This window comes from Bubalus kerabau, chromosome 10, assembly GCF_029407905.1.
Source record: "Bubalus kerabau isolate K-KA32 ecotype Philippines breed swamp buffalo chromosome 10, PCC_UOA_SB_1v2, whole genome shotgun sequence".
In the NCBI taxonomy this organism is placed as follows: domain Eukaryota; kingdom Metazoa; phylum Chordata; class Mammalia; order Artiodactyla; family Bovidae; genus Bubalus; species Bubalus kerabau.
The window spans coordinates 32,896,608-32,920,358 of record NC_073633.1 but is presented as its reverse complement, the minus strand read 5'-3'; the positions used below and the strand labels follow the sequence as shown (position 1 = coordinate 32,920,358).

At 38.4% G+C, this 23,751-nt stretch overlaps 1 protein-coding gene across 1 annotated transcript; it reads right to left on the bottom strand.

The window, feature by feature from the left end:
• Positions 1 to 1,900: 1,900 nt before the first annotated feature.
• On the bottom strand, positions 1,901 to 13,804 carry LOC129622083 (olfactory receptor 4F3/4F16/4F29-like). Its single transcript, XM_055538998.1, has 3 exons — positions 12,905 to 13,804; positions 4,355 to 4,366; positions 1,901 to 2,065 (listed from the first exon to the last, which is right to left on the bottom strand). The coding sequence occupies exons 1-3, from the start codon at positions 13,802 to 13,804 to the stop codon at positions 1,901 to 1,903; spliced, it is 1,077 nt and encodes a 358-aa protein (XP_055394973.1).
• Positions 13,805 to 23,751: the final 9,947 nt, after the last annotated feature.

Sequence of the window (23,751 nt, the reverse complement as noted above, 5' to 3'; positions counted from 1 at the left end):
AATGGAAATAAGACAAATAGATAAAAAAGGAAACAGACAAATAGGTTGAAAAATAAAGGTCAACTAACAAACCAAATTCTCTGTTATCTCTCATCTGATAGCAAATACATCCTCATTATCCTAAGAGAACTACCAAATGTTTTAGGTGTTACTGAGGTATTACTGGGCTTCTAAGGGATATAAGCCCTGGAATGATGACATCCAGTGCCCCTCTAATCTGGTAGTTAGAGTCCTTACTGGTTGTGAGTCCATTATTAACACAGCAGAAAGGAAAGCATCAATAAGCTATGTCCATTTGGTAATGTAATTCACCCTTTGTCCTAATTGGGAAGTATCTCATATGACTAAATAACTGAATATATTCCTTCTGTTGACCAATTGAATTGTTATAGTCATGGGAATTCCATGTAGTCATGAGAATTCCATGTGGTCATGATATATTTAATAGTATATGTGAAAAATGAAACTGTACAGACAGTATTTCCTAGAAATGCCACATCTCATTTTGTAGACTCTGGAAGCACTTGCACATTTGTGTAACACATGTAAAAATATTTGTTAGTACCTTGTGAAGCAGATTTTGGACAAACTCAAATATCCATTAATAAGACAATGTTAAACTGTTTTGATGGTAATTTTTAAATTATCTTCTCATATATAATTTTCATTGTGTCCACTATGTTCTGTAAAACTGAACTTTGTGGATGGGTCAACCAAAGGCTCTTGCCCTCTGGTTTCTGCTTAGGTAAAGCTATTGGACGGAGAAGGCAATGGCACCCCACTCCAGTACTCTTGCCTGGAAAATCCCATGGATGGAGGAGCCTGGTGGGCTGCAGTCCATGGGGTCACGAAGAGTTGGACACGGCTGAGTGACTTCACTTTCACTTTTCACTTTCATGCATTGGAGAAGGAAATGGCAACCCACTCCAGTGTTCTTGCTTGGAGAATCCCAGGGACGGGGGAGCCTGGTGGGCTGCCGTCTATGGGGTCGCACAGTCGGACACAACTGAAGAGACTTAGCAGCAGCAGCAGCAAAGCTATTGGAAGCTGTTGCAGGAAGGTGGAGGAGAAGAAAGTGATATGATAATAAGTCCCTTATCTTCCTTCCTTCTGAGTTTTGTTTTGACAATTGCTGCATTTCTCCACCAAAGCTCTATCATTGGTGGCCTTCTCCTGTTGCTCTGGCTCTTTCTCTGAGTTATGGTCCTATACCTCCCACTGTCCCTCAGCTTTAGGTGCAGTAATGCCTCTCTGTTGTTGCTAATCCTGGTAATCCTGGCTAGTCATCTAAATGGACTAGATAACCATTTGGTGAATTTCAGTCAGCTCCCGCCCCTAGCCATTCCAAGACTTGATCAGTTGCACATGTGCAAAGCAGACATGGTAACAGGGATGGAAGCTATGCAAGTGCTGAATACCATAGACTTCCCCTTAACAAAGCTGATCTGTGTACGCTCATAACAGAATCCCAACTTGCCAATGGAGGAAACCAATTAACATCATTTCCTGGGGAAAATAGCTAGATACTTGGTGATACATTGATTACACTGGACCTCTTTTATCATGGAAGAGGCAATGATTTATCCTAGGAAGAATAGATACATATTTCACAATGAATTTGCATTAGTAGTCTGCTATCATGGCTTCATACTGTGTCAATTCAGCTAAACCAGAACTATGTTTCCAGAATTTCCTTCCATGTATGTTCCCACATTAGGGTTCACCATAGGGAAAGTTTGTTTGGGATTTGGAAGAAGGAAGTGAAGTAGTAGCCATTTTTGTTCTGAAGGCCATGACAGGTAAAGCACTGTTACAGATCATGCATAGTGCTGGCTCACCTTACTGGTGTGGGACAACAACTTGGGCCTGCAGCTCCTCTAGTTCTTACTGGATTTCCACCTCAGTTCTTCCAAGTCCTGGCCAGGAGCATGTTTATGATGAAGATCATCAGCTTACTCAGCAGGTCACCTGCATCATCAAAATTGGAAGCAATGAGAGACCGAGATGGTTCTAGTTTATCTTGATCTTCATTTCCTGTCCCCTTCCCTTCCAGAGGTTCTTCAGGCTTCAGGATCAGCATGAGGTTAAATGGCCATAAACTTATACTGCTTAATGGTCTCCACCATTGGATAAAGTCTAATGCCTTTAAGAACTCCCTAGTCTAAGTCACTCATGTGATTCTACTCTGATCAAACTCTAAATGATACACCTTCAACATGTTTATCAGCCTAGTCTTTTAAAGATTTACAGAATGCCTTATTCTTTCCATGATATCTGCCTAACATCGAATCTTACTAGGGGAAGATAGAAAATTAAGTATAATAAGGAGCCCATATACATATGGAACTCATTCCATTTTTATATACTATCAGTTAAAAGCAACTAACTTGATTTGTGGAATGGCCTGCAGAGGTAGAGTTACCATGATAGTTGGAGCACCACTCTGAAAATGACATGCTGTACTCTAGGATGGTCCATAAGCCTGTGATAAGCTACAGAAGCAGAAGCAATTTATTATTTTCCTCCTTCTGTGTCCCTAGTGAAACATTTAAAGAAGAGTTAATACCTATCCTCCTGAAACTATCCAAAAAACTGCAGCATAAGGAACATTTCCAAACTAATTCTGTGAAGCCACAAACACCATGATACCAAAACCAGATGAAGATAATACAAAAAAAGAAAATTACAGGTCAATATCACTGGTGAATAGACACAAAAATCCTGAGCAAAATGGTAGCAAACCAAATCCAATAACACATTAGAAGATCATACACCATGGTCAAGAGGGATTTATTTTAGGGATGTAACCATTCTTCAATAACTGCAAATCAATCAGTGTGATACACTACATTAACAAATTGAAGAATAAAAACTATATGATCAAGAGATACAGGAAAAGCCTTTGATAAAATTCAACACTCATTTAAGATAAAAACTCTCCAGAAAGTGGGTAGGAGAGAACTCAACATAATAAAGGCGATGGGCTTCTCTGGTAGCTCAGGTGGTAAAGAATCCGCCTGCAATGCAGGAGACCCCAGTTCGATTCCTGGGTTGGGAAGATCCCCTGGAGAAGGGATAGGCTACCCACTCCAGTATTCCTGCCTGGAGAATCCCCATGGGCAGAAGATCCTGGTGGGCTACAGTCCATGGGGTTACAAAGAGTCAGACATGACTGAGTGACTAAGCACAGCATAGCACAGCACAGCATGTTACAAATCTACAGCTAACATCCTACTCAACAGTGAAAAGCTGAAAACATTTCCACTAAGATCAAGAACAACACAAGAATGTCCACTCTAACCACTTTTATTCAACATAGTTTGGTAATCCTAGCAACAGCAATCAGGGAAGAAAAAGGAAAACAAGGAATCAAAATTGGAAAAGAAGTACAATTGTCACTGCTTGCAAATGACAAGATATTATATATAGAAAATCCAAAAGATGCTACCAGAAAAGTACTTCAGCTCATCAATGAATTTGGTAAAGTTGCAGGATACAAAATTAATATACATAAATCTGTTGTATTTCTATGCCCACTTTCACCATTACTATTCAACATAGTTTTGGAAGTTTTGGCCACAGCAATCAGAGCAGAAAAAGAAATAAAAGGAATCTAAATTGGAAAAGAAGAAGTAAAACTCTCACTGTTTGCAGATGACATGATCCTCTACATAGAAAACCCTAAAGACTCCACCAGAAAATTACTAGAACTAATCAATGATTATAGTAAAGTTGCAGGATATAAAATCAACACACAGAAATCCCTTGCATTCCTATACACTAATAATGAGAAAACAGAAAGAGAAATTAAGGAAACAATTCCATTCACCATTGCAACAGAAAGAATAAAATACTTAGGAATATATCTACCTAAAGAAACTAAAGACCTATATATAGAAAACTATAAAACACTGGTGAAAGAAATCAAAGAGGACACTAATAGATGGAGAAATATACCATGTTCATGGATTGGAAGAATCAATATAGTGAAAATGAGTATACTACCCAAAGCAATTTATAGATTCAATGCAATCCCTATCAAGCTACCAACAGTATTCTTCACAGAGCTAGAACAAATAATTTCACAATTTGTATGGAAATACAAAAAACCTCGAATAGTCAAAGCTATCTTGAGAAAGAAGAATGGAACTGGAGGAATCAACCTACCTGACTTCAGGCTGTAGTACAAAGCCACAGTTATCAAGACAGTATGGTACTGGTACAAAGACAGAAATATTGATCAATGGAACAAAATAGAAAGCCCAGAGATAAATCCACGCACATATGGACACCTTATCTTTGACAAAGGAGGCAAGAATATACAATGGATTAAAGACAATCTCTTTAACAAGTGGTGCTGGGAAATCTGGTCATCCACTTGTAAAAGAATGAAACTAGGACACTTTCTAACACCATACACAAAAATAAACTCAAAATGGATTAAAGATCTCAATGTAAGAGCAGAAACTATAAAACTCCTAGAGGAGAACACAGGCAAAACACTCTCTGACATACATCACAGCAGGATCCTCTATGACCCACCTCCCAGAATATTGGAAATAAAAGCAAAAATAAACAAATGGGACCTAATTAAACTTAAAAGCTTCTGCACATCAAAGGAAACTCTTAGCAAGGTGAAAAGACAGCCTTCAGAATGGGAGAAGATAATAGCAAATGAAGCAACTGACAAACAACTAATCTCAAAAATATGCAAGCAACTCCTACAGCTCAATTCCAGAAAAATAAATGACCCAATCAAAAAATGGGCCAAAGAACTAAATAGACATTTCTCCAAAGAAGACATCCAGATGGCTAACAAACACATGAAAAGATGCTCAACATCACTCCTTATCAGAGAAATGCAAATCAAAACCACTATGAGGTACCATTTCACACCAGTCAGAATGGCTGCGATCCAAAAGTCTACAAGCAATAAATGCTGGAGAGGGTGTGGAGAAAAGGGAACCCTCTTGCACTATTGGTGGGAATGCAAAATAGTATAGCCACTATGGAGAACAGTGTGGAGATTCCTTAAAAAACTGGAAAGAGAACTGCCTTATGATCCAGCAATCCCACTGCTGGGCATACACACTGAGGAAACCAGAAGGGAAAGAGACATGTGTACCCCAATGTTCCTCGCAGCACTGTTTATAATAGCCAGGACATGGAAGCAACCTAGATGTCCATCAGCAGATGAATGGATAAGAAAACGGTGGTACATATACACAATGGAGTATTACTCAGCCATTAAAAAGAATACATTTGAATCAGTTCTAATGAGGTGGATGAAACTGGAGCCTATTATACAGAGTGAAGTAAGCCAGAAAGAAAAACACCAATACAGTGTACTGACGCATATATATGGAATTTAGAAAGATGGTAACAATAACCCTGTGTACGAGACAGCAAAAGAGACACTGATGTATAGATCAGTCTTATGGACTCTGTGGGAGAGGGAGAGGGTGGGGAGATTTGGGAGAATGGCATTGAAACATGTATAATATCATGTATGAAAAAAAAATGTCGGTTTTCATTCCAGAAAAAAAAAAAAAAAAGAAAGAGAAATTAAGGAAACAATCCTATTTACCATCACACTGAAAAGGAAATAAACCTACCTAAGAAGGAAAAGGGAGAAGGCAATGGCAACCCACTCCAGTACTGTTGCCCGGAAAATCCCATGGATGGAGGAGCCTGGTAGGCTGCAGTCCATGAGGTTGCTAAGAATCAGACATGACTGAGCGACTTCACTTTCACTTTCCACTTTCATGCATTGGAGAAGGAAATGGCAACCCATTCCAGTGTTCTTGCCTGGAGAATCCCATGGACGGAGAAGCCTGGTAGGCTGCAGTCCATGGGGTTGCACAGAGTCGGACATGACTGAAGTGACTTAGCAGCAGCAGCAGCAGCAAGGAGGCAAAAGATCTGTACTCTGAAAACTGTAAGATACTGATGAAAGAAATCAGAGATTACATAAACAGATGGAGAGATATACTATGTTCTTACGTGAGAAGAGTCAATGTTGTCAAAATGACAATACTACCCAAGGCAATCTACAGAATTAATGAAATTTCTATCAAAGTACCAATAGCATTTTTCATAGAATTAGAACAAAAAATTTTATATGGAAATAATTTTTTTGTGTTTCCTTGTATGGAAACACAAAAGACCCCAAATAACCAAGCAATCCTGAGAAAGCAAAGCAGAGCTGGAAGAATCAGACACCTTCATTTCTGACTATACTAGAAAGCTACAGTAATCAAAACAGTGTGCTAATGGCACAGAATCAGAAATAAAGATCAGTGGAATAGGATAGAGAGTCCAGAAATAAACCTACACACCTATGGTCAATTAATCTACAACAAAAGATGCACGACTATACAATGGAGGAAAAACAATCTCTTCAATAGGTGGTTTTGGGGAAACTGGACAGCTACATGGAAAAGAATGAAATCAGAACATTCTCTAACATCATTCACAGACATAAATTAAAAATGGATTAAAGACCTAAATGTAAGATCAGGTACTATAAAACTCCTAAAGGACCAGAATGCCATGATCTTTGTTTTCTGAATGTTGAATTTTGAATCAACTTTTCACTCTCCTCTTTCACCTTCATTAAGAGGCTCTTTAATTACCCTTCACTTCCCTTGTGGCTCAGCTGGTAAAGAATCTGCCTGCAATGCAGGTTCGATCCCTAGGTTGGGAAGATCCCTTGGAGAAAGGAAAGGCCACTCACTCCAGTATTCTGGCCTAGAGAATTCCATGGACTGGGGTCACAAAGAGTCGGACACGACTGAGTGGCTTTCACTTTTGCTTTCGCTTTCTGTCATTAAAGTGGTATCATCTGCATATCTGAGATTATTGATATTTCTCTCAGCAATCTTGATTCCAGTTTGTGAATAATCCAGCCCAGCATTTTGTATGATACACTCTGAATATAAGTTAAATAAGCTGGGTGACAATATATAGGTTTGACATACTCCTTTCCCAATTTAGGACTAGTCCATTGTTCCATGTCTGGTTCTGTTTCTCTCTTGAGAAACCTTCTCAAGAGACGGGTAAGGCGGTCTGGTATTCCCATCTCTTAAAGAATTTTCAACAGTGTGTTGTGATTCACACAAAGGCTTTAGCATAATCAATGAAGCAGAACTAGATTTTTTTTTTTTTTTTTTTTTTTAATTCTCTTGGTTTTTCTATGATCCAGTGGATGCTGGCAATGTGTTCTCTGGTTCTCTGCCTTTTCTAAATCCAGATTGTATATCTGGAAGTCCTCAGTTCATGTACTGCTGAAGCCTAGCTTGAAAGATTTTGAGTATTACCTTGCTAGCACGTGAAATGAGCACAACTGTATGGTAATTTGAACATTCTTTGGCATCGCCTTTCTTCAGCTTAAAGAAATCCTTTCAAGTATTTCAACATTTTTTATAAGGCAGATCTAATGATGATTTATGAACGCCACTAGCTTCTGTTTATTTGGTAAAATCTTTATTTCACCTTTGTTTCTGAAGAATAACCCTGACAGAGTACTCTTGGCTGGCTGTCTTTCGTTCTTTCTTTTTTTAATTCAGCACATTGAACATACCATCTTGCTCTCTTCTGGTCAGTAGTTTCTTCTGAGAAATCTGCTGATAGTCTAATGGGGGTTACGTTGTAGGTTGAAATCTTTATCTTCTTGCTGCTTTTTGGATTCTCTCTGTGCTTTTGATTTTTTTGAAGTGTATTTAATGTGTCTTAGAGAACAACATTTTGAATTGAAATAATGAGGGGATGTAGCTTCATGAACTTGGGTGTCTAAATCTCTCATAAGACTTGAGAAGATCTCAACTATCATTTATTTAAATAAACCTTTTTTCCTCTTCCTCATATTCTCTTTCTGGAAATCCAGTGATTCTGATATTTGTTCTCTTGATGTCCTTTAGATCATGTAGGCTTTCTTTGCTGTTTTCATACTTTTTTTGTTCTCTGATTGACTTATTTCAAAATTCCTATTCTCTTACTCACTAAGTCCATCTTCTGTTTGATCAGCTCTGCTATTGATGTCCTTTATTGCATTGGAATGGGGAGGGAGGAGGGAGGAGGGTTCAGGATGGGGAACACATGTATACCTGTGGCGGATTCATTTTGATATTTGGCAAAACTAATACAATTATGTAAAGTTTAAAAATAAAATAAAATTTAAAAAATAAATAAATAAATTCCTAAGCACCAGAAAAAAAAAAAAAAAAACAAAAAACTCCTAAAGGAAAACAGAGCACTTTGACATAAATTGAAGAAATATCCTTTTGAATTTGTCTCCTAGAGTAATGGAAATAAAAGCAAAAATAACAAATGGGACCTAGTAAAACTTAAAAGCTTCTGCATAGCAAAGGGGACCATAAAAAAAACACAACAAACAACAAAACCAAACAACCTATAGAATGAGTGAGCATATTTGTAAATAATGAAAATGATAGGAATTAATCTTCAAAATATAGAAACAATGTATAGAACTCAATACCAAAGATTCAAAAAAAAAAAAATGAGCAGATCTCAAAAGACATTTCTCCAAAGAAGATATACAGATAACCAAAAGGCATATGAAAAGATATTCACAAAGCTAATTATTAGAGAAGTGCAAGTCAAAACTACAATGAGGTATTACCTCACACTGGTCAGAATGGCCAACATAAAAAAATCTACAAACAATAAATGCTGAAGAGAGTGTGGAGAAAAAGAACCCTCCTACAGTGTTGATGGGACTGTAAATGGGAACAGCCACTATGGAGAACAGTAAGGAGATTCTTTGAGAAACTTAAAATAGAGTTACCATATGATCCTCCAGTCCCACTTCTAGACATATATCTGGAGAAAAACATAATTCAAAAGGATACATGCACCCTAAAGTTTATATCATCAGTATTTACAGTAGATAAGACATGAAAGCAACCTAAGTGTCCGTCAACAGATGAATGGATAAAGATGTGGTGGGTATATATATATATACACACCTGGGAGAATCAGTTCAGTTCAGTTCAATCACTAAGTTGTCTCCAGCTCTTGGTGACCCCATGGACTGCAGCATACCAGGCTTCCCTGTCCATCACCAACTCCTGGAGCTTGCTCTAAGTCATGTGCATAGAATCGGTGATGCCATCCAGCCATCTCATCTTCTGTCATCTCCTTCTCCTCCTGCCTTCAATCTTTCCCAGCATCATGGTCTTTTCCAATGAGTTAGTTCTTTGCATCAGGTGGCCAAAGTATTGGAGCTTCAGCTTCAGCATCAGTCCTTCCAATGAACATTCAGAGCTAATTTCATTTAGCATTGACTGATTTGATCTCTTTGAAGTTCAAGGGACTCAAGAGTCTTCTCCAATACCACAGTTCAAAAGCATCAATACTTCAGCACTCAGCTTTCTTTATGGTCCAACTCTCACATCTATACATGATTACTGGAAAAACCATACCTTTGACTAGATTGACCTTTGTTGGCAAAGTAATGCCTCTGCTTTTTAATATGCTGTCTAGGTTTGTCATAGTGTGTCTTTCAAAGAGCAAGTGTCCTGGGAGAATAGAATAGTATAAAACACTCAGACTTTTCACTAAAGAAACAGAATTTTATGAAGAATTTAATTTAGAATTTATATTTTCTCAAATTTGGCATATACAGGGCTGAATAAGTCTTTGTTCTGGGGGGTGGGCTATACTGTTATCCTGTGCATTGTAGGATGTTTAGCAGCATTTGTGGCCTCTACTCATTCAGTTCAGTTCAGTCGCTCAATCATGTCTGATTCTTTGTGACCCCATGAACCGCAGCATGCCAGGCCTCCCTGTCCATCACCAACTCCCGGAGTTTACCCAAACTCATGTCCATTGAGTCAGTGATGCCATCCAGCCATCTCATCCTCTGTCATCCCCTTCTCCTCTTGCTTTCAATTTTTCCCAACATCAGGGTCTTTTCAAAACAGTCAGCTCTTTGCATCAGGTGGCCAAAGTATTGGAGTTTCAGCTTCAGCATCAGTCCTTCCTTTGCTTACATCATTTCATTTACTGAAAGCCCAGTGTGCTTTCTGTTATATTTTAGTGTAGAGCATATTTTCCTCTAGTTTTTTGAAAGTGTTCATGAAATGTCATGGTTCTTTATGTAATTTTAATTCTATCTTTCATGGAGTCCTTATAATACTATTTCAAATGCTTTCTCTCTCCTCACTCAGTCCTATGAAACTTTGAATATGTATAGGAATTCTTTACCTATTGGCCTTGGTGGAAGTGGGAAGAATGTTTGCAATTTCCTTTTGCCTAGGTTTCAGATAATTATCAGATTTCAGTTACAGAAAAATTGTTCGAGTATAGTAGTGACAGTTACTAGCTCTTTACTTTCAGAGGTAAATATTCTTCAGTGTTTAGTTCACCCTGGCTCTATACCTATAAATAGAGGCTAACTCCTTAGAGATGCAGAGTAAACTTAAGAGGTACAATTGACACTTGGCTATAATATTTCAATGTTTACTTCTGGGGTCTTCAGTTAAATATACACAATTTTACCATAGCTCTAGATGTCTCCATGGAACAAATGCATAAAACACAGAAAGAGAATGACTTCCTTGTACCATTTGCCATTTATTGTAGTGAAAATGAAAGTTGCTCAGTCGTATCCGACTCTTTGCAACCCCATGTTCTTCTATACAGTCCATGGAATTCTCCAGGCCAGAATACTGGAGTGGGTAGCCTTTCCCTTCTCCAGGGGATCTTCCCAACCCAGGGATCAAACCCAGGTCTCCTGCATTCTTTACCAGCTGAGCCACCAGGGAAACCCTTTATTGTAGTATATGTGGCTAATATGTTTTTAATGATATAGATCATATACCAAAAATTTGAGCTGGGCCTTGACAATATATTAACCCTGTGTCACTGTTTGTGCTATTGAGTTATTGTGTAAGGGATCGCTTCACTTTATTTCCCTCAGATTCCTTTTTAAAGCTTCAAATGCCTCTTTATTCTAGAGTCCTTTTTAAAGTTAGTGACTAAGTGTGTATTTACCCTATTAGTACCTTTCATAATTTTGTAGATTTGGGGTTTTGTTTATTTTTATATGAAAATTCTTCAATGAGGTGCACTATTTCACAGTTTCCAAATGGTCAAGGATATCTATAGTGCTGGACATTTCATTACGTATCATGTCAGTCTATCGAGACTGTGCCATGTCTCGCTACCTCTACCTTTATCACTCTGATCGAAGTCAGTATCATCTCTTGCTAGAATTATTGCAATGACTTCTAATAATTTCCTTGACTGTATCCTTGAAACTCTGAAGGATAAAGCAGCCAGAGTGATCCATTTTCAGCTTACACTGAAAATGTAAGCCTGTTGTCCCCTAGTTCAAAATCCAGTTGCTTATCTCATTTTGTATAATAACCAAAGTCTTTATGAGGATATATATATATGTATATATATATATATAATTATATATATATAATTTCAAGTAATGAGTCGGAAGCAAAATAATCATGTGTTAAAATTCTGACAAAGTTTGCACAGCTCAGCTTTGATGGGCTTATTAAAAAAAACTTAGAAATGCTGTACTACCAAATATTACGTTAAACCAAGACTAGAGTTTTACATTCACTATCATAATGACATAACAAATTTATCTTAGAGTATTTATTCTGCTTTGAACTAGAAGTGGTAAATATTACTATCCATCTATTGTTTAATTTTCTTAGCATAGATTCCGTTGTTCAAAAAATTGACTGTAAACAGAAGTTGAAGAAAAGATGAAAGAGAAGAAAAAACTATTTTTCAAAAAATAAATACAATTATGTAAAACTTTAAGTTCTTTTAAGTTCCTTATGGAGATGGGGTGTAGTATGTATTACAGTATATACAGTGTTCCTTACTGTGGGTCACAGTTGAAAATATGAAAGAAACTTCTGTTAGTGACTCCTACCTTTGCCATTTAGTTATTCTCCCTTCACTCACATTCCAGGGCTCAGCTCCCAGGACCAAAACAATCAGTCTTTCAAAACATGAAACTTATAATAATTACAAGAGGAAAATTTTAAAGGGGCAACATTAAGGGAAATTCAAAGGGAAAAGAGCAGCAAATTCTGGGAAGTGGGGAAAGGAGGAGGGATAATGGGATGGGAAGGAAAAGAGAGAGGAGAGGTAAAGGGGGAAAAGGTTTTCCTACCCCAGAGACCATAAGTGGCTGAAGAAAATTAAAGAGGAAGACATAGGAAGAAAAGAGGTATGAAAATGTAATGGGATTTGAGCAGCATAATACTAATCACAGAAAAGCTTCTCGTGTTTCTCAGCTCTTTGTATTCCAAGAACAGTTCCTTTGGTTTCTACTGAGAGATATGTGACCTCATACATGTTTGTTCTCAAAGATACTGAGTGTTTGCTCTTGAAGATTCTGCCATCTTTGCATAGCCCAGGCAGAAAGCCAAAGGAAGGGTAGAATGTGGGCAAGCTGCAGCATCCAATAGGAAGACTCAGTTCAGTCCTCACTTAGCACCCTATTGGGTGCTGATAAGAATTCCTGATCATGAGGCATGCTTTGTTAAAAGGAGTCAGACTGGTTCTCCCTGTTCTTAAGGCCTTAAAAAAGTGTTCCATGTTTTGTATTTCTAATAGTTACTTCACATAAACATTATTCCTTAGGATTTGAGGCTCAGATTACTATAATATTTGAATATAAATGCTTTATATATAATTCCTTTTCTCTTTTCAAAAGTGAATTTTGCTGCCTCCTAAGTGAAAGACAAAGTGGACTTGCTATCAGTGTGAATAATAAAATCAAAGTAGGATAAAGAAAAGTTTTTCTCTGAGTTTGATCATCAGCACTGAGCATCAGTAATTAACAAGGGCATTACAATACAGGCATCACTAAAGAGATCTTTCTATAACTTAGCAACTGTCTGCATACTCTCCTCATTGCCACTTTCATTTCTTGATTCCTGAATGTATAAATGACTGGATTCAGGAAAGGAGTGAGAACTGCATAAAAGATGGCCAAAAACTTATCCAGGTGTGTGGAAGGAAATGGCCATGTATAGATAAAAATCAAAGGACCAAAGAACAGAGCTACTGCAGTGATGTGAGCTGAAAGTGTGGACAGAGCCTTAGATGAACTACCTGAAGAGTGTTTCTGAACAGTGAGAATGACGACAGTGTAGGAAATTATCAGAATGAAGATGGAGCCAATAGAGATGAATCCACTGTTGGCCATGACCATGAACTCTAGTTGGTATGTGTCTACACAAGCAAGTTTGATCAACCGAGGAAGGTCACAGTAAAAGCTGTCCAACACATTTGGGCCACAGAAGGGTAAGTTTACTACAAAAGGCAGCTGAACCATGGAGTGGAGAAAGCCTATTATCCAGGCAGCCACTAAAAAGGAGATGCACATTCTAGGGTTCATGATGGTCAGATAATGGAGAGGCTTACATATTGCAACATATCTGTCAAAGGCCATGGCTATGAGCAGCATCATCTCCACACCACCAACGATGTGGATGAAGAAGATTTGAGCGATGCAGCCTCTAAAGGAGATGACTCTATGCTTTCTGAAAAGGTCATAAATCATCTTGGGAGAAGTGACAGAAGAAACTCCCAGGTCAATGAAGGAGAGGTTGGCCAACAGAAAGTACATGGGAGAGTGTAAGTGAGGGTCACAAGTCACAGTGAGAATAATGAGAGAGTTTCCCATCATGCTTGCCACATAAAATGTGGATGAGAACACAAACAGAAGTAGCTGGATCTCCCAGGAGTTGGTAAGTCCCAGGAGCACAAACTCTGACACCACAGACTGATTTGCTCCATCCATTAGCTTTGTTAGCATTACTACCTGAAGGAGGACAATAGAAAAAATGTAAATCATGATAATTATGTTAATAATAAATTAGAAGAAAAGGGATTACAGTTACGAAAGCCTATTTCTACATTAGCATTAGAACTGACCTAATATGCTCGTGACCTTAAAATGTCTTTACACAGGAAAACTGATGGCTATCATATGGGGCTATTCTTAGCACCTTATTTTTTCTGCATTTAATACCCTCTGCTTCCTCCCAGGATTGATGCCCTGTATTACTTCATGATGGTCAGATAATGGAGAGGCTTACATATTGCAACATATCTGTCAAAGGCCATGGCTATGAGCAGCATCATCTCCACGAGATGAGATGTATCTCCATGAGATACAAGATGTTCAGCATTAGTATAAGGAATTCAACCTCAACCCTTTGAATTTGGGTTCAAAACCATTATGATCCAATCCTAGTTATAATGAACTAATCACTACTGCCATCTCTTTCAAGTCTACAAACTTTCGCCTGGCCCCACCCATGGGAACACATTCACCTTCAATATTAATTAAAGGTTTACCATATTTACCCAGTTTTGGCTTACTATTACTAGCATTTATTTTATTGTCCCTGTATTATAGTGAACTGATAACAGCTCTAACTTACCAAGTAGACTCTAAGCTTCTTGAAGGCAGGGATTTTGGCTTATTCATATTTGTACTCCCTAAAAAGTGGTCCAGAGAGGTGTAGGTCCATAAACTGTTACCAATTTGTATCATACCAGGTAGAGAGTTTGTGAATCAGTATTTAAAAACTTCTCTAGCAATTTGATATACAGTGATGCCAAGTTTTGTACTTCAAAAAAGTAATAGTCCATGAAGAATTAGAAATAAAGGGAAAAATCTTATCCTTTAGCACAGGTAATTTGAGAAACATTGCCTTAGGGTTCTTAGCATATGATCTGAAAATCCTAAAACTATGAAATGCACAATGTAGTGGAAACCATTTTGTTCAAATCTCTATATAAGGACTTATTCCAGTATCATGTGATTATTAATTCTAGATATACAACTTAGCAAAGGGAATATGGGTTTTGGATTTAGATTTCAAGATTTATACTATAGTTCATTCATTGATAGCTTTATCTTGGAAAAGTTGCTTAAATTATTTGAGCTTCTGTTTATTTACCTATGCAATGGCAATTAGTAGAATAACTAATGCATCTAGACATAAGGTGGTAGTAAGTAACTGAGTAAGTGTTAGTCGCTCAGTCGTGCCCAAGTTTGCAACCCCATGGACTGCAGCCCACCAGGCTACTCTGTCCATGAGATTTTTCAGGCAAGGATACTGGAGTGGGTTGCCATTTCCTTCTCCAGGGGATCTTCCCGATCTAGGGATTGAAACCAGGTCTCCCGAATTGCAGACAGATTCTTTACTGACTGAGCTACAAGGGAAGTAAGGTGATAGTAAGTATTCAGTAAATATTATGTTTAGTAAGTATTCAGTAAATATTATGTTTATTTTATTTCACTTGCCCTCATAGCACTCAGTACATGAGACATAGTGAGTGAATAAGAAAACAAAACACTATTGACATACAGGGAGTAGCAGACTTTTATATCAGAAAATATATTTCATAAATAATTAAGAAAAATATTAATATTTACATTTTCTTAAAAATTATCTTGTATAAGTTTAATTGATTTGCTCTCAAAGCACACTGTATTCCAGCAGTACTTAACAGATATGTAATTATTTGTTCAATTTCTCCTTCCCATCTAGGCTGCAAGTTCTACAAAGTTAAGAACTGCATCTGCCTTCCTCAATCCCATTCACTGAAAATTTACAATCACAAATAATTGTTTGCTAAAACTCTGAATAACAAGTACAGTTGTCCCTTGAGCAATATGAATTTGAACTTTGTGAGTCCATTTACATGTGGATTTTTTAATAAATATACAAAAATATACCTGTAGAAAATTGTGCAAAACTTATATTGAAGTGGATAGCCTGTCCTTATATAGACATAAGGTGATTAATATTTAATGTAAAATTAACAATGTGCTAGTTTCCTTAATCTTTCATAACTTGGCTTTATAAAATTACTTTACTGTATAGTAATTGGAGACACTACCTATCAGTCTGTGATCACAATTAAGTATGTTTTAAAAACTCAAACAATGTTTCCAATGCTAAGTTATAAATATTATTGTGAAGCTATATACTATAAAGGGCTTCCCTGATAGGTCAGTTGGTAAAGAATCCACCTGCAATGCAGGAGACCCTGGTTTGATTCCTGGGTCAGGAAGATCCACTGGAGAAGGGACAGGCTAACCACTCCAGTGTTCCAAGAGTATATATTCTAGCCTTGGAGTACAAAATAAAGCAGGGCAAAGGCTAACAGAGTTTTGCCAAGAGAATGCACTGCTCATAGCAAACACCCTCCTCCAAAAACACAAGAGATGACTCCACAAGTGAACATCACCAGATGGTCAATACCAGAATCAGATTGACATATTCTTTGCAGCCGAAGATGGAGAAGCTCTATACAGTCAGCAAAATCAAAACCAGGAGCTGATGTGGCTCAGATCATGAACTTCTTATTGCCAAATTCAGATTTAAATTGAAGAAAGTAGGGAAAACCAACAGGCCATTCAGGTATGACCTAAATCAAATCACTTATGATTATACAATGAAAGCGACAAATAAGTTAAAGGGACTAGATCTGATAGACAGAGTGCCTGAAGAATTATTGATGGAGGTTCATGACATTGTTCAGGAGGCAGTGATCAAGACCATCCTCAAGAAAAAGAAATGCAAAAAGGCAAAATGGTTGTCTGAGGAGGCCTTACAAATACCTGAGAAAAGAAGAGAAGCTAAAGGCAAAGGAGAAAAGAAAAGATATACCCATTTGAATGCAGAGTTCCAAAGAACAGGAAGGAGAGATAAGAAAGCCTTCTTCAGTGATTAATGCAAAGAAATAGAGGAAAACAGTAGAATGGGAAAGACTGATACCTGTTCAAGAAAACTAGAAATACCAAGGGAACATTTCATTCAAAGCTGGGCACAATAAATGACAGAAATGGTATGGACCTAACAGAAGCAGAAGATGTTAAGAGATGGCAAGAATACACAGAAGAACTATATAAAAAAATCTTCATGACTGAGATAACCATGATGGTGTGATCACACACCTAGAGCCAGACATCTTGGAGTCTGAAGTCAAGTGGGCCTTAGGAAGCATCACTATGAACAAAGCCAGTGAAGGTGATGGAACTCCAATTGAGCTATTTCAAATCTGTAAAGATGATTCTGTTAAAATGCTGCACTCTATATGCCAGCAAATTTGGAAAACTCAGCAGTAGCCACAGGACTGGAAAAGGTTAGTTTTCATTCCAATCCCAAAGAAAGGTAATGCCAGAGATTGTTCAAACTACTGCATAATTGCACTCATCACACATGCTAGCAAAGTAATGCTCACAATTCTCCAAGCCAGACTTTAACAATACGTGAACTGTGAACTGCCAGATGTTCAAGCTGGATTTAGAAAAGGCAGAGGAACCAGAGATCAAATTGCCAACATTCATTCAGTTCAGTTCAATAGCTCAGTAGTGTCTGACTCTTTGTGACCCCATGAATCGCAGCACGCCAGACCTCCCTGTCCATCACCATCTCCTGGAGTTCACTCAAACTCACATCCATTGAGTCGGTAATGCCATCCAGACATCTCATCCTCTGTCGTACCCTTTTCCTCTTGCCCCCATTCCCTCCCAGCATCAAAGTCTTTTCCAATGAGTCAACTCTCGCATGAGGTGGCCAAAGTACTGGAGTTTCACCTTTAGCATCATTCTTACCAAGAACACCCAGAGCTGATCTCCTTTAGAACGGACTGGTTGGATCTCCTTGCAGTCCAAGGGACTCTCAAGAGTCTTCTCCAACACCACAGTTCAAAAGCATCAATTCTTCCATGCTCAGCTTTCTTTATAGTCCAACTCTCACATCCATACATGACCACTGGAAAAACCATAGCATTGACTAGACAGACCTTTGTTGGCAAAGTAATGTCTCTGCTTTTGAATATGCTATCGAGGTTGGTCATAACTTTTCTATCAAGGAGTAAACATCTTTTAATTTCATGGCTGCAGTCACCATCTGCAGAGATTTTGGAGCAAAAAAAAAAAAAAAAAAAGTCAGACACTGTTTCCACTGTTTCCCCATCTATTTCCCATGAAGTGATGCGACCAGATGCCATGATCTTTGTTTTCTGAACGTTAAGCCAACTTTTTCACTCTCCACTTTCACTTTCATGAAGAGGCTTTTTAGTTCCTCTTCACTTTCTGCCATAAGGGTGGTGTCATCTGCATATCTGAGGTTATTGATATTTCTCCCGGCAATCTTGATTCCAGCTTGTGCTTCTTCCAGCCCGGCATTTCTCATGATGTACTCTGCATAGAAGTTAAATAAGCAGGGTGGCAATATACAGCCTTGACATACTCCTTTTCCTATTTGGAACCAGTCTGTTGTTCCATGTCCAGTTCTAACTGTTGCTTTCTGACCTGCATATAGGTTTCTCAAGAGGCAGGTCAGGTAGTCTGGTATTCCCATCTTTTTCAGAAAGTTCCACAGTTTATTGTGATTCACATAGTCAAAGGCTTTGGCATAGTCAATAAAGCAGAAATAGATGTTTTTCTGGAACTGTCTTGCTTTTTCCATAATCCAGTGGATGTTGGCAAATTGATCTCTAGTTCCTCTGCCTTTTCTGAAACCAGCTTGAACATCTGGAATTTCACAATTCACATATTGCTGAAGCCTGACTTGGAGACTTTTGAGCATTACTTTACTAGCATGTGAGATGAGTGCAATTGTGCAGTAGTTTGAGCATTCTTTGGCATTGCCTTTCTTTGGGATTGGAATGAAAACTGACCTTTTGCAGTCCTGTGGCCACTGCTGAGTTTTCCAAATATGCTGGCATATTGAGTGCAGCACTTTCACAGTATCATCTTTCAGGATTTGAAATAGCTCTACTCGAATTCCATCACCTCCACTAGCTTTGTTCATAGTGATGCTTTCTAAGGCCCACTTGACTTCACATTCCAGGATTCTGGCTCTAGGTGAGTGATCATACCATCGTAATTATCTTGGTCGTGAAGATATTTTTTGTATAATTCTTCTGTGTATTCTTGCCACCTTTTCTTAATATCTTCTGCTTCTGTTAGGCCCATACCATTTCTGTCCTTTATCAAGCCCATCTTTGCATGAAAAGTTCCCTTGGTATCTCTAATTTTCTTGAAGAGATCGCTAGTCTTTCCCATTGTGTTGTTTTCCTCTATTTCTTTGCATTGATCGTGGAGGAAGGCTTTCTTATCTCTTCTTGCTATTCTTTGGAACTCTTCATTCAGATGCTTATCTCTCTCTTTTTATCCTTTGCTTTTCGCTCCTCTTCTTTTCACAGCTATTTGTAAGGCCTCCCCAGACAGCCATTTTGCTTTTTTGCATTACTTTTCCATGGGGATGGTCTTGATCCCTGTCTCCTGTACAATGTCACGAACCTCCATCCATAGTTCACCAGGCACTCTATCAGATCTAGTCCCTTAAATCTCTTTCTCACTTCCACTGTAAAATCATAAGGGATTTGATTTAGGTCATACCTGAATGGTCTAGTGGTTTCCCCTACTTTCTTCAATTTAACTTTGAATTTGGTAATAAGGAGCTCATGATTTGAGCCACAGTCAGCTCCCGGTCTTGTTTTTGCTGACTGTGTAGAGCTTCTCCATCTTGGGCTGCAAAGAATATAATCAATCTGATATCAGTGTTGACCATCTAGTGATGTCCATGTGTAGAGTCTTCTCTCATGTTGTTGGAAGAGGGTGTTTGCTATGACCAGTGTGTCCTCTTGGCAAAACTCTATTAGTCTTTGCCCTGCTTCATTCCGTATTCCAAAGCCAAATTTGCCTGTTACTCCAGGTGTTTCTTGACTTCCTACTTTTGCATTCCAGTCCCCTATAATGAAAAGGACATCTTTTTTGGGTGTTAGTTCTAAAAGGTCTTGTAGGTCTTCATAGAACCATTCAACTTCAGCTTCTTCAGCATTACTGGTTGGGGCATAGACTTGGATTACTGTGATATTGAATGGTTTGCCTCGGAAACAAACAGAGATCATTCTGTCGTTTTTGAGATTGCATCCAAGTACTTCATTTCAGACTCTTGTTGACCATGATGGCTACTCCATTTCTTCTAAGGGATTCCTGTCCGCAGTAGTAGATATAATGGTCATCTGAGTTAAATTCACCCATTCCAGTTTATTTTAATTCTCGGAATCCTAGAATGTCAGTGTTCACTTTTGCCATCCTGTTTGACCACTTCCAATTTGCCTTGATTCATGGACCTGACATTCCAGGTTCCTATGCAATATTGCTCTTTACAGCATCAGACCTTGCTTCTGTCACCAGTCACACCCACAACTGGGTATTGTTTTTGTTTTGGCTCCATGCCTTCATTCTTTCTGGAGTTATTTCTCCACTGATGTCCAGTAGCATATTGGGTACCTACTGACCTGGGGAGTTCCTCTTTCAGTATCCTATCATTTTGCCTTTTCATACTGTTCCTGGGGTTCTCAAGGCAAGAATACTGAAGTGGTTTGCCATTCCTTTCTCCAGTGGACCACATTGTGTCAGACCTCTCCACAATGACCCACCTGTCTTGGGTGGCCCCACGGGCATGGCTTAGTTTCATTGAGTTAGACAAGGCTGTGGTCCTAGTGTGATTAGATTGACTCGTTTTCTGTGATTATGGTTTCAGTGTGTCTGCCCTCTGATGCCGTCTTGCAACACCTACCGTCTTACTTGGGTTTCTCTTACCTTGGATGTGGGGTATCTCTTCACGGCTGCTCCAGCAATGCTCAGCCGCTGCTCCTTACCTTGGATGAGGTGTGTCTCCTCACAGCAGTCCCTCCTGACCTTGACGTGGAGTAGCTCCTTTAGGCCTTCCTGCACCTGTGCAGCCACCGCTCCTTGGACGTGGGGTTGCTTCTCTTGCCCACTGCCCCTGACCTTGGGCATGGGGTCCTCCCGGCTTCTGCCCCTGACCTCAGACGTGAGGTAGCTCCTCTCCGCTGCACTTGTGCACTGTCGCAGCCGCCTGCGCTTCGTCAACATTCATTGGATCATCAAAAAAGCAACAGGGTTCCTGAAAAACATCTACTTCTGCTTCATTGACTACATCAAAGCCTTGGACTGTGTGGATCACAGCAAACTGTAGAAAATTCTTCAAGAGATGGGAATACCAGACCTCCTGATCTGCCTCCTGACAGATCTGTATGCAGGTCAAGAAGCAACCATTAGAACCGGACATGGAACAACAGACTGGTTTCAGATAGGGAAAGGAGTACGTCAAGGCTATATATTGTCACCCTGATTATTTAACATATGCAGAGTACATCATGTGAAATACCAGGCTAGATAAAGCAAAAGTTGGAATCAAGATTGCTGGGAGAAATATCAATAACCTCAGATATGCAGATGACACCACCCTTATGGCAGAAAGCAAAGAAGAACTAAAGAGGTTCCTGATGAAAGTGAGAGAGTGAAAAAGGTGGCTCAAAACTCAACATTCAGTAAACAAAGATCATGGCATCTGGTCCCATCACTTCATGGCAAATAGATGGGAAACAATGGAAACAGTGACAGACTTTATGTTTCTATGGGTCCAAAATCACTGAAGATAGTGCTTGAGGCCATGAAATTAAAAGACTCCTGCTCCTTGGAAGAAAAGCTATGACCAAGCTAAACAGCATATTAAAAAACAGAATCATTACTTTGCTGAAAAAGGTCTGTCTAGTCAAAGTTATGGTTTTTCCAGTAGTCATGTATGGATGTGAGAGCTGGACCATAAAGAAAGCTGAGCACCAAAGAATTGATGCTTTTGAACTGTGGTATTGGAGAAGATTCTTGAGGGTCCTTTGAGCTGAAATGAGATCAAACCAGTCAATCCTAAAGGAAACCAGTCCTGAATATTCATTGGAAGGACTGATGCTAAAGCTGAAACTCCAATCCTTTGGCCACCTGATATGAAGAACTGACTCATTGGAAAAGACCTTAATGCTGGGAAAGATTTGAAGGCAAGAGGAGAAGGTGATGACAGAAGATGAGATGGTTGGATGGCATCAGTGACTCGATGGACATGAGTTTGAACAAGCTCTGGGAATTGGTGATGGGCAGAGAAGCCTGGCGTGATGCAGTCCATGGGGTCACAAAGAGTTGGATACGACTGAGGGGGCTGAACTGACTGACTGATATACCATAAAATTTTATAGTGATTTATTCATTATTGAATCAGCAAGGCTACCATGAAGCAATTGTATTGATTACTCTAGGATACTTTGAGGCAATTATATTGCTGCTTCTTCATTATCAGTATATAAATTGTTATGACTAAGGATCAGTCTCTCTTCACTTTATCTTTTCTTTTTTGATGTCTAGTGTTAGCAATATGTGTAATATACACAATATTTTGTATCTTACAAGATATGTAGATATAGGTATAGACAGATGGATTTATCTTATAAACAGATGATGTAAAGTTACAGTGCTGTAAATATATTTTCTCTTCCTTAACATTTGCACACTACTATACTAAATGGCAACCTACTCCAGTACTCTTGCCTGGAAAATCCCATGGATGGAGGAGCCTGGTAGGCTACAGTCCATGGGGTTGCAAAGAATTGGACATGACTGAGCAACTTCACTTTCACACTTAAAATAGATAACCAACAGGGACCTACTGTAAAGCACAGGGAACTCTGCTCAATATTTTGTAACACCCTAATTAGGAAATGAATTTGAAAAAGAAACAGATACATGTATATCTGTTGTACAATTTGTTGTACACCTGAAACTAACACATTGTTAATCACTTTGTTGTACACCTGAAACTAACACATTGTTAATCAACTATGCTCTAAAATAAAATAAAAAGTTAAAAATATTTTCTTTCTCTAGCTGACTTGATTGTAAGAATAGAGTATGAATGTTTGTGTGCTCAGTTTTGTCTGACTCTGCAACCCCATGGATTCCAACCGAGGGATCAAACCTACATCTCCTGGATTGTGGGTATATTCTTTAGCCATTGAGCCTTGAGGGAAGCCTAAAAAAGAAGAGGGGGAGATACCAAAAATATTGGTTCTGTGAAAAATTGGCTAAAATTTTCAGTGATGTGAAAAATAGGATGTAAACAGATAGCCTTCAACATAGGAGAATCAGACTGCAAATCTTATAGTAATAGGTAAAGCAGATTATGTACTTATAACAAGTCAACAAAAATAAAATGGATATAATTGGATGTTTAAAAAAAATTACAATATCCCTGATTATATAACTGATGAGACAGCACTAAAAGACTGAGAAGAGTTCTCAAGAGACTAAAAGATTAGAGACTAGATTATAAAAGTCAAGGGATAAGGAAAAGAAACTATGTTAAAATGAGTACTAAAAAGAAAAACGGATTAAAGAAAGCATGTGTATAATGACAAGAAGAGAAAAGACAAGGCCTACTTTATGAGACAGTTAAAGAAATATGACATTCATGACTTTCTGGGCCCACTCTTCAGAAATTTTATAATCATAAACCACATTTAATACTGTATTTCAGGTATCGTTTAGGCACTCAGTCTCTTGGAAGATGTTCTCCATAAGCCTTATCAATTATACACATCAAGTTGTAAGGTTTATTTGCCCTTTGGATCTCCAATACCTTCAACTACTTAAGAACTGGAATTTGAGGAAAATGAGTTTACAGAGGAAAGAACTATAACCATGAAGCCTGATAGGATAATGCTAAGAGTGATTTACTTACTGTGAAATAAGTACTGGAAAAAAAAGCTTAGAAGTCAAAATTAAAATCTCCCTAGATGTACTAAAAGGAAGAAAAATATACATCAAATATCATAATACAGAATCTCACAGTTTTAAGT